This window comes from Candida margitis (assembly GCF_024628925.1).
Source record: "Candida margitis strain CBS 14175 chromosome Unknown scaffold114, whole genome shotgun sequence".
Taxonomy (NCBI): Eukaryota; Fungi; Ascomycota; class Pichiomycetes; order Serinales; family Debaryomycetaceae; genus Lodderomyces; species Lodderomyces margitis.
The window spans coordinates 1-10,994 of record NW_026261916.1 but is presented as its reverse complement, the minus strand read 5'-3'; the positions used below and the strand labels follow the sequence as shown (position 1 = coordinate 10,994).

The following is a 10,994-nucleotide window of genomic DNA, read 5'->3' as shown; positions in this document are numbered from 1 at the left end:
AGTTTTATCACAGCTGGTGTGTGCCTTAATGCCGAGCAAATGGACAATTAAGGAAAATGAAAAACAGACACAAAAGCCTACTGTAAACTCCGTTATCAGCCGAGTGAAGTGTATCAGGGGAGTAAAAGAAATGCCATGGCATCTATTTTTTTTGTAGCAGTCTAAAAACAAAAGCATAAGTATATATACATATATATATATATATATGGCCAATGGTCTATTCATTTGTCTCTCAAAATTTAATACATTTGAAAACCTCATCTAGTTCCATAACAGTTGGATCTGAATCTGAATCAGAGTCTGACTTAAATTCAACATTTTTCCCATAATCACTAACCAAACTTTCCAATTCTTGTATATCTTGATGATTTTTAAATAATCGATAGTCTTTATTGAAAAAGAATAAAATCAATAATGATTTCTTTAATTGGTTTAATCGATAATTATCTGAGCCTAAATCTAAATTGAATAAAAATATGGCAAATATCATAATTTTTGTCAGTTCATATTCATTTAAGTGTCCATATCCTGTACCTATTCCTGGGATGATTAGATTGTCAATTTGATGTACACTTTTGGCATTTACATCTTCTCCTCCTTCTCTTTTCCCATTATACTGTCGTACGTGTGATAACAAACTCCACATTGAATCAAACAAGTGACTTACTGAATGGATCTTTTCTGGAACTACCATTGTGGGTATTTGAATTATCTGAGACACTCGTAAGTTCTGGTACATTAATGAGTCGCGATAATTATACCCTCGATAAACTGGCAATTGCAATAGGTTAGTCATGTAGATATGATTAGGAATCAAGTATCCATTGCCTTCTTGCAATTTACTCTCTTGAATTAAATGCTCAACTGTCTTGTAATCAGTTGTATTTGTACCTAGTAGCATGCTTTGGAGTAGATATTTGTCATACCCTCCACCCATATAACTTAATGAGTTGGTGGGGGTAACAGTAGATGTATTACCTGTAAGTGTTTGATTGAAGACAAAGTCTTCAATGTTACCTCCATAAAATTCAAATTCATTAGGATTAGAGGGTGTTGTTGTTGTTGTTGTTGCTTCTGCTGCTGCTGCTGAAGTCGATGCAGTTATTGGTTTGAGTGATAAGTTATAATGGTGGACGATTTTGAGACAGGTTTGGTAATGGTGTTTCCAACATTGGATTATTAATTGGTTGGAATCTAGTAAAATAAACTTCATTCTATAATATTTTAAAGGAAAAGGAAGCGAAAGAGCGTTTCTATGGGTAATGTAATGGGTTATGTCTTTATGTTTGTCTTTCTGTCTTTTTGATTGCAAGATGAATCGATTTTCTTTCTTTTTTCAGTTTTGCGCGTCTTTGCGCATTTTGCTTTCTTGCTACTGCACGTGATCTCAAGGCAAGTTCCATTTTGCAATCTTTTGATTGTAGAGTACTACAACAATCCAGGAATAAGTGGGAGTTAGAGGTTTTGTAATCACCACTTTCTAGTGATTGCAGTGTATGTTTTGGTTACATTAAAAGGTCATCTAATGTCTGCTAATAAATGTTTAGTATATTAGTTTTGGTTGTTGATGTAGAAATGATGCTAAAAAAAAAGAAATAAACTGTTTCATTTTACTTACTTTTGTTAAAAGGTTTGTCAGGCCAACAGGTAATCTAACCACAATGGACTCTAAGTATTTTGAAAGTTTCAGTTATAGTAACTAAAGTATTCCAATGTTGTTGTAACTACAAAGTGAGAAGATTGTCTTTCGAGAGAAAATTATAACTGTGGTAGCAGTAGTGTGGTTGTCGGAGTTTTTATTTATGCGACAGACAGACAGACAGACTAACAGAGAATGTTGTTGTTCTTTTAATTTCTTTTTAAATCCCTCCCGCACGCTTAGAAATGCATGATGCAATATGATATGATCTTTGACCACGTTGCCCCTCTATCCCCTACAAACGAGTTTAGTCACAGCAATAAGAAATATCTTAAGATTTGGGAGCCAATCAGTGTATCTAATGAATAAACTCTGATTGGCTGCTACATTATAACCCACTTACTTTGCCTCAAGTTATGAAAATAACCTGATTCCCCAAAAGTACGACTTTTTGCTCAAAGTTGAAAGAGATTGGTTCTTACTTTTCTATAAAGTGGAGTGACATAAAAACCATTTTAAAAAATGAAAAGTTGTTGGGTTTGGACATTAGTTGGTATACAATTGCCTTAAAACCACTGCATACGGACCACACACAAACATATACATACATACATACATATATATATGTATATATATATGTATATAGCTATAACGCTCTGTGTGTATCGTCGTCTCTATAAAAAAAATAAAATACGATTAGAGATTTTGTAACCCACCCACTTACATATGTTTGCTGTGATTTCAGATCTTCTTCTATGTAAAACGATTTGCTAATAGAATTGACGTCCCCTCTGCAAAGAGAGGAGAAGATCAGATTTTGTCTATCGTTCTACTAAATGTTACATTATTTCTGTTAGAAGAGGAGGGGTAAGAGGATATATATATATATATATATATGTATGCATTTATGTATGTGAGAGCTGTTAGAAATTGAATGATTATAAAAAAAAAAGGTAGAAATGTCGTATGGAAAGAGAAAAGGAGCGACATCTATAAAAAAAATAAACCCCCAACCAATTAAATAAAAATATTATTATTATTGGACAGAAGAAAGCAACGTGTGTTGGGTAAGACATTTTAAATATTAGTCTAATACGACATTTTATATGTACAAACATCCCAAATAGGCAATACATACACAAAAATCAATAACACAACACACCCACAGTTTTTTTTTTTTCTTTCTTCTTCTTTTTTTATTAAACGCCAAAGCAAAACCAAAATAAAACAAAACCCACAAATAATCAAAAAACCTCCTCAATTTTAAAACTTTTCTTTCTTTTCTTCTTCTTCTTCTTCTTCTTCTTCTTCTTCTTCTTTCTTCTACATCAACAATCAATTGATTCTATACTTCTTCTTGCATAAAGATCTTTTTTTGTTTTTATTAAATTCACAATGGCTCCAGCTGCTTACTCCGATTTAACCAAAGCTTCCAACGATTTGTTGAACAAGGACTTTTACCACTTGTCAACTGCTGCTGTTGATGTTAAAACAGTTGCTCCAAATGGTGTTGCTTTCACCGTTAAAGGTAAGACTGCCAAAGACGACACAATTGCTGCTTCTGTTGACGCTAAACACGTTGACAAGGCTACTGGTTTAACCTTAACTCAAGGTTGGAACAATGCCAATGTCTTGTCCACCAAGATTGAATTGTCCGAATTGTTAACTCCTGGTTTGAAGGGAGAATTGGACACCTCAATTGTTCCAAATGGCCAAAGAAATGCTAAATTGAACTTTTTCTACCAACAATCAGCCGTCAATGCTAGATTATTCTTTGACTTGTTGAAAGGTCCAATTGCTACTGCTGATTTGGCTGTTGCTCACGATGGTTTCACTGCTGGTGCCGAATTGGGTTACGATATCTCCAGTGCCAAGGTCAACAAGTACTCTGTTGGTGTTGGTTACTCCACCTTGACTTACAACTTGGCTGCTACTGCCACCTCAAACTTGTCAGTTTTCTCAGCTGCTTACTACCACAGAGTTTCACCATTGGTTGAAGTTGGTGCCAAGACCACTTGGGATTCAGTCAAGTCATCAAACGTCAATGTGGAATTTGCTACTAAATACGCTTTGGATAAATCTGCTTTCATCAAAGCCAAGATTGCTGACTCTGGTTTGACTGCTTTGTCTTACACTCAAGAATTGAGACCAGGTGTTAAGTTGGGTTTGGGTGCTTCTTTCGATGCTTTGAAATTGGCTGAACCAGTTCATAAATTGGGTTTCTCTTTGTCATTCGCTGCTTAAGGATACCTCAAAACACGCCTAACCATACCAGATCCTATATAAAAACCCTAGAAGAGTCTACATTTTATTAGCTTTTTTTTCATTTCTTTTTTTTTTTTTTTTTTTTTTTGAACATATTCTACAGTTTATATTAGATTTTAGAAAGAAAGAAACTTTTCTTCAATTTTCAGATTGTTTGGATTATGGGAAACTGCAAAATCTTCTTTGTCTTTGTTTGATGTTTTTAACTCTCTTGGTTGATAGTGAAAGATGGGGAGTATACAAAGGAATTGTTAATGAACTGCGCTCTGTAGATAGAGTGCGAGTGGAACCGATGTCAGATGAATGGGAAAAATTATTTCAGAAAACAAAAGCTTATACTTTTCTACAAGCCATATCTACCTCAGGTAACATGTCTAAAGAAGCAACACCAGGCACTCTAGATAATGGAAAATCACCATCTGTTTCTGCTTCTGCTTCTACTTCAGTAACTCAAATATCGAGACCATTCTTTACATTGCAAGAAATATCGTATTTACATAGCCAAACTATACCATCAGCACTAAAACTACAATATGCCACTACTAAGCAACAGATTTACCAATTCCTAAACCAGGTTGTTAAATTATTGAAATTCCCAATACGAGTCTTGGCAACAACAATGAACTACTACCAGCGATTTTACTTGTTTAATAAATTTGAAGTTGCAACACTGGCGATGCAAATTGAAAATTCACCATACACGATTGCCATGACTTGTTTGTTCTTGGCCAGCAAAGTTGAAGATTGTATCAAGAAATTAAAAGATATCCAACAAGTTTGTAATAAATTGAGAGATATTAATGAAAATACCTTGGTTGAAAGTAATGGGTCGGGTTTTCCATTTATTGACTTACAACGCAAAATAATTTTGAGTACCGAGTTTAAATTATTGCAGATCACTAAATTTGATTTCAATCTAGGGAATAATCCAAGTTTTGCTATTAATGTTGATGACTTACTTATTCAATTTTGCAAAAATTTAGCCATAAATTACAAAATATCCATGCTTAGTTGGTTGATCAATTATGATATCATCCAAACGCCTTTAAGTTTAGTGGTGCCGCCGCATTGTATTGCATTGGCGATTATAATCATCAGTTTAAACTTAAACCCAGCGGAAATGAATTTGCAACATCATGAAATTGGGGAGAATGATGAACAAGAAGTGGTCAAGATTAAGAAAATTTTAAGTGGATTGGACTGTAGTGACTTTCAATGCCCCGAAGTATTGGTAAATGAGGCCATACTATACATTTTAGATTATTATACTCACCAGTATGATAACAGTGTCTTGCAAAATTATTTACCGCCAATTGATCAAGTTACCGGAAAGAATCAAATTTTTAAGTTCCTAGATTTGAAGCAGAAATTTAATGATGTTGAGATATTGAATGAAAGGAGTTGTAATTTCAAATTGAATGAAAAAGATGGATACTTGAAAAATTGGGATTATGGAATAGCTACAAAAGGGTTGGTGAGATTCATGTTGAGTAACAAGAGATCAAGATTTAATAATGAACAAGAAACAAAAGAAAGTATTGAACAAGAGGAGAAAAGACAAAGGATCGCTGAATATGAAAAGCTTAGTCAAAGAGCCAGTGGCGAGTAATATTGTACTGAGGCTGCGCTGATAGAGACGTATATAAATGTCTTATATATATATATCACTGGGTATCACCTCCCTATTCAAACTTGTAACTAACTGAAGTCTTTACCGTATGCTTATCCGTGCTAAAGCTTGCAAAATCTATGTCATCAACGTTTTCGCCTTCCAATATCCTACCATCACCATTGGTGTCGCACCATTGTATAGGTACGTTGGTGTCTTTATCAGTATACACCAACACATTGAAGGTGTGTTCGTCATCTTTTAAAATGGGCAAATAACTCACTGACGAAGTTATCTGACGTATTATTGCTCTTATTTCCTTTTGTATATCATTCTTGCTCTTCTTCTCTCCTTGTTCACCGTTTTCGGTAGGTCCATTGTTGTTGTTGTCCCTGTCATCATCATCTTTTGTTTCAATATTGAATTCCCATCGTTCTATACTTTCACCAGTGCTAGTGGATACAATAACCACAATTAACTTAGTAATCTTTTTACCATATATCCACTTTTTCAACTGCTGCATAATGTTGCTGATGTAGTTTTTAACATCGTCGTCATTGTTGATAACCATGGGCAAATCGTATTTTCGTACTGTGATGAAATCTTCGGCGGGGTATATACCTCGTTGGAAAAGGATGCTATTGATGGCGAATTCAAAATAATCAGAGACTATCTTGGATGAACCTTTTAACGCTAGTTTAGATGCTGACATCGAGGAGTATGTATATGGTGTATGAGTGTGTTCAAGAGTGAAGTCTGTTTGTCCTCTGAAAAAAAAGGTAAACAAAAGATCAAAAATCTTTTTCGGAAGATTCTGGTTAAATCAATCAATAATAATCACATCCACACTAGCAAGACAACAATGGTACGTTATAGGAACATCACCAAAGTGGCCCATGTCTATACATATATACTAACTCCCCTTCCTCTGCAGCAACACGAAGTCAAACGGATACATCTCAATGAATCTCAAAAACATCAGAAATACATTAAAGATGAACCTAAAATCAACCATTATCGTGACTTGACCTCTTATATCTTCCAACTACGCGATTTACAAACATACAACGATGAGAGCTTCAATGCCACGACAACATTACTCCAATTAAATCCTGAATTCTACACCGTTTGGAACTATCGTCGAGAAATCATTGAAAATGCTTATGCATCAAACGCCACTGAGTTGGTTCAAGTGTTAAATGATGAATTGAAATTCATCATGGCTCAATTACGCAAATTTCCCAAAGTTTATTGGCTTTGGAATCATCGAAGATGGTGCTTGTTCAAATTGGTTGATGTGAATCAAGTGAATTGGGACTTTGAATTCAAAACCGTGGGTAAAATGTTGGAATTGGACCAACGAAATTTTCATGGATGGCAGTATCGAAGATTTGTTGTTGAGAATTTAGAATTGGAGAAATCTGCAAGTAGAAACGGAGACAGTACTGAGGCCATCTTGCGATTGAATCTTGATGAATTTGATTATACAACTGCTAAGATCCTGGTTGATTTTCTGAATTTTTCAGCGTGGCATAATCGGACCAAATTAATACCCAAGATTTATGATCTTATAAGTAAGAACCCATCTTCAACAACCATTGATCATCCGTCGTTGCACCTTTTCCAAAACCCCTTGAGTGTACTAAACCACGATTTAGAATTGATCAAAACTGGTATCTACATGAGTCCTGAAGATAATTCGGTGTGGTCATATTTGTACTGGCTTTTATCGGATAAGTTCTTCATCAATGCGTTTGATTCAACCGGTAGTGGGAGCGGTGGTGATGACGACAGACAAGGTTATAAGCAGTTGCTCCAAGAACAAATTGATTTGATTCATGAGATCAATCAGTTGGAAAAGGAAGATACGGGTCAGGAAAATGTCGGATGCTTGAAGGCATTGTTAAAGATTTCTGAGTTGAAGGAAAGAGAGGATGTCAATAAGGAAGAAATGAGGGGTATTTTGCAGAAATTGATTAGACTTGACGAGTTGAGGAAAGGCAGGTATGAAGATAACTTGCGCCGATATGAATAGAGAATTGGTTTTTTTCTATTTTTTTCATGGGATTGATGAGAATGTACCAGAATTTAAAGAGTAACTTTAAACTTGCTTTAGTCAGTTAATGGCTAGATGAAGATTTCAGTGGTGGAGGGGTGTACCAAATCCATAATGAATAATGACACGATTCTGTTTCAAATACATTAACAAGGCGTATATACATTTGAACAAGAGAAAAGCCTTCACAGTGATGTGTGACAAATGCAATCACGAACATCACTGTTTCAGATGTATTTGCAAACCTTAATGCCATATAGATAACTTGTTTCAAGATTAGAGTGTTATTCAATACTATAGCTTGGAAGATTTCATGTGAGACCACGCAGAATAATCTGATACTGCATTAAACGAGGTGATTGATTTACTTTGCATGTGATTGGTGTTTCAAAATATTGTACAAACGGGGGCCGCTGTTGATTCATCTGGGTCTACATCACTCCCATTTTATTTGTGGAAACGTGCTTCCTAGTGCAAGGTCATTAGTTTACCTTACTGCAGTAAGTGATCCAATCCAATTGAATATGCTTCAGACACAATGCGAACACTGTAACATGGTATCAAGCCAGCTCAATCAATAAGCAACGGGGGCTACGCTATGAAGCCTAGAACGACTTACCTACTTTGGTGAAAAAATTGTTAGTCCCGGCATGTCAGAAATTGCCAGAAATTAACTTTGTTTCATCTGTGCATTTTTCTTTAACGTTTCATAATCTCAAAAATTTCCAGTAAAATAAAATTTACAGTGAAGGGGTCGGTTATTATACGACTGGATTTTTCATTTTTGAAACATAGGAGAGAGAGACAGTTTCAAGTTTATGTAAAACAGAAAGACCTATTTCGATGTATCGAGAGTTTAGCCGAAAGCTTATCAGGGTTGGGCAACTCGATAAGACAACGTGTGCAATACGTATCAAGTTGAATTCTATCGCTTTGGTGTAGATTACATAGCTATCATTCCTTCGACTAGCATATTTCGTTTAGCTACAGCAATACACGCAAGTACTTGAAATGGTTGCCAGTTTGGTATCGTCCAAAAGAATTCTAAGCAATCGTAGACCCCTGTCTATAGCCCCCTATTACCCCTGCATAGTCACTGATACGAGAGTGAATAGTCACTATCCATCATCAGTTTCGAATTATTTTCCCTTTTCTGTTGAAAAAGGTGCCACTACAGAAATCCCATGGAACCAAAAAAGGGAAACCTACTTACTCCCCTTTCGTTGACTGACCCCTTGCCATGTTAAAAATTGTATCAAGTTTTTTTTTTATTTTATTCTTGTTTTTTTTTCTTCTACTGCTCCCCCGTGGAATATGGCTTACTTGTAATAAACATATGCCTTGTTAAATTTCATCTCTTTATGAAAAGTTTTTGAATATCTGTTTGAATAGATTTCCCTTTTTGGCTGCAAAAGGGATTCTTTTGAACGCCTTTTGAATTTCTTTTTTCCCTTTTTCGCAGCTACTTTTGATACACACGCATAGAGAAAAATCGATAGCCTGCTTTTACACCCATCAATGTGCTACTACTCTACTAATCAAGTTTCAACCACTGAAGGTTCAGAAACATCTCTGATTTTAGATTATAAATATGGGTCCAATGTTCCCGCTGTTGGCAAATTTTTCATAATTATATCTTACGATCATCAAGATAAAGACTGTTTTACCATACAAAGTCAAATTAACTAACTAACTAACAAACAAATAAACAAACTGAAATGAGATTTTCAATCGCTGTTCTCACTACACTTGCCGCTGTTTTGGTTGCTTCTGCTCCAGTCACTTCAACTGAATCAGAAGCTCCTGCTCTTCCAGTTGATAACGTCCTTGAACGTGTTGCCGAGGCTTTCTTTGATAGTTCAGGAATTGATGCGGAGGTTGAACAGACCCCTGGTGCTAGGGAAGTTATTGGAGAACAAAAGAGAGATGCAGAAGCCAAACCTCACTGGACTACTTATGGTTACTACGAACCTCAAAAGAGAGATGCAGAAGCCAAACCTCACTGGACTACTTATGGTTACTACGAACCACAAAAGTAAACCCAAAACTACTGCGAAAATTATTTCTTCATAGATAAGGGACCTCGTTGTGACTCGGAGTTCTCATTTCAAGAAGTCAAACCCTTTTTATTGTTTTTTTATCCTAGTCAAGGTTATTTGCTATATTACCTAGTTTTTATATATTTTGATGATTTCTTCTATTCAATAAATTGTTTTTCTAAAAAGTATATTGTAAATTGAAATACTGATACAAGCGCACCTTACTTTGCTTCTAAAGAGCATCACCTAGCGATTGGTCGATCTGTATAGGGTGATTGCAAAAAGAATTTGCTATGAGATCACGTGCGACTTTCAAATTGTATTAAATTTTGAGAGACAAATGAATAGACCGCTGGCCATATATATATATATATGTATATATACTTATGCTTTTGTTTTTAGACTGCTACAAAAAAAATAGATGCCATGGCATTTCTTTTACTTCCCTGGTACACTTCACTCGGCTGATAACGGAGTTTACAGTAGGCTTTTGTGTCTGCNGTTTTTCATTTTCCTTAATTGTCCATTTGCTCGGCATTAAGGCACACACCAGCTGTGATAAAACTGGAGTAACGAGTGATGACAATCGTTAAGAAACAAAAGAGCTTTCTCGACTTCAATTCACGTTACCAGATGATAGTTACCAGATGATATATAGATAAACACAAGATTGAATACTGACACAATCAAGAGAAAATAAATAAATAAAGCGATTGAAGTAAACCACATTTATACTCTTCTCTTTTGGGGTTCTCAAGTCAAAAGCAAAAAAAAAAAAACTATCAATTATTATAATTTCAGTTTGAAGAAAGCACAGATATCAGATTTAACAACTATCATTACCATTAACTCATCACTACACCACAGCAACACACAGATGACCATTGTTCCGTCATTCACCCTCGGGTTCATCCGCTGCAGGGAAAACAATAAAGTCCTCATGCTCAATCGCAACAAAGCCCCATGGATGGGTAAATGGAATGGTGTTGGCGGTAAGATCAACCCCAATGAAACCCCCTTGGACTGTATCATTCGCGAAGCACAAGAAGAGACGGGGTTAATGTTGTCCCAATTCCAACCTCGGGGCATTTTGACCTGGGAAATATACACCAAGGAATCTGCCCCCGACAACAGCAACAAGAGCAAGAATGGCACGCTTGCTGAACGAGCGTTGAGACATGCCAATTTAGCCAGCACTGGTGGGCTATATATATTCACCGCCGATATCACGTTGCAACAGTTTGAGAATTATCGCACGCCATTGATTTACGACGATGAAGGAATCTTGTGCTGGAAAGACTTGGAATGGATTACATTTGAGTTTAATTTAGGAGTGGTTGATAATATACGAGCTAATCTATCGCAGATGTTTGAGTCTAATGAAGA

General features: G+C 35.7%; 7 protein-coding genes across 7 annotated transcripts; 5 read left to right on the top strand and 2 right to left on the bottom strand. All coding sequences in view use genetic code 12, as the record gives it.

Annotated features, from left to right (window-relative positions):
* Window positions 1-232: 232 nt before the first annotated feature.
* Window positions 233-1,213, bottom strand: CANMA_005369 (putative ADP-ribose 1''-phosphate phosphatase; the record flags this gene model as incomplete). Its single annotated transcript, XM_051817742.1, has 1 exon — window positions 233-1,213. The coding sequence occupies one exon, from the start codon at window positions 1,211-1,213 to the stop codon at window positions 233-235; it is 981 nt and encodes a 326-aa protein (XP_051669046.1).
* Window positions 1,214-3,034: 1,821 nt separating this feature from the next.
* POR1 (porin) lies at window positions 3,035-3,883 on the top strand (the record flags this gene model as incomplete). Its single annotated transcript, XM_051817741.1, has 1 exon — window positions 3,035-3,883. The coding sequence occupies one exon, from the start codon at window positions 3,035-3,037 to the stop codon at window positions 3,881-3,883; it is 849 nt and encodes a 282-aa protein (XP_051669045.1).
* Window positions 3,884-4,274: 391 nt separating this feature from the next.
* Window positions 4,275-5,513, top strand: CANMA_005367 (uncharacterized protein; the record flags this gene model as incomplete). Its single annotated transcript, XM_051817740.1, has 1 exon — window positions 4,275-5,513. One exon carries the CDS (start codon window positions 4,275-4,277, stop codon window positions 5,511-5,513), a length of 1,239 nt encoding a protein of 412 aa, XP_051669044.1.
* Window positions 5,514-5,586: 73 nt separating this feature from the next.
* Window positions 5,587-6,225, bottom strand: MAD2 (spindle checkpoint protein; the record flags this gene model as incomplete). The annotated part of the gene is made up of 1 exon (XM_051817739.1): window positions 5,587-6,225. One exon carries the CDS (start codon window positions 6,223-6,225, stop codon window positions 5,587-5,589), a length of 639 nt encoding a protein of 212 aa, XP_051669043.1.
* Window positions 6,226-6,375: 150 nt separating this feature from the next.
* Window positions 6,376-7,548, top strand: BET4 (Rab geranylgeranyltransferase; the record flags this gene model as incomplete). The annotated part of the gene is made up of 1 exon (XM_051817738.1): window positions 6,376-7,548. One exon carries the CDS (start codon window positions 6,376-6,378, stop codon window positions 7,546-7,548), a length of 1,173 nt encoding a protein of 390 aa, XP_051669042.1.
* Window positions 7,549-9,287: 1,739 nt separating this feature from the next.
* On the top strand, window positions 9,288-9,608 carry MFALPHA (mating pheromone alpha; the record flags this gene model as incomplete). The annotated part of the gene is made up of 1 exon (XM_051817737.1): window positions 9,288-9,608. The coding sequence occupies one exon, from the start codon at window positions 9,288-9,290 to the stop codon at window positions 9,606-9,608; it is 321 nt and encodes a 106-aa protein (XP_051669041.1).
* Window positions 9,609-10,485: 877 nt separating this feature from the next.
* Window positions 10,486-10,994, top strand: CANMA_005363 (uncharacterized protein; the record flags this gene model as incomplete). The annotated part of the gene is made up of 1 exon (XM_051817736.1): window positions 10,486-10,994. A coding segment is annotated over one exon (509 nt), but the record flags the coding sequence as incomplete, so codon positions are not given.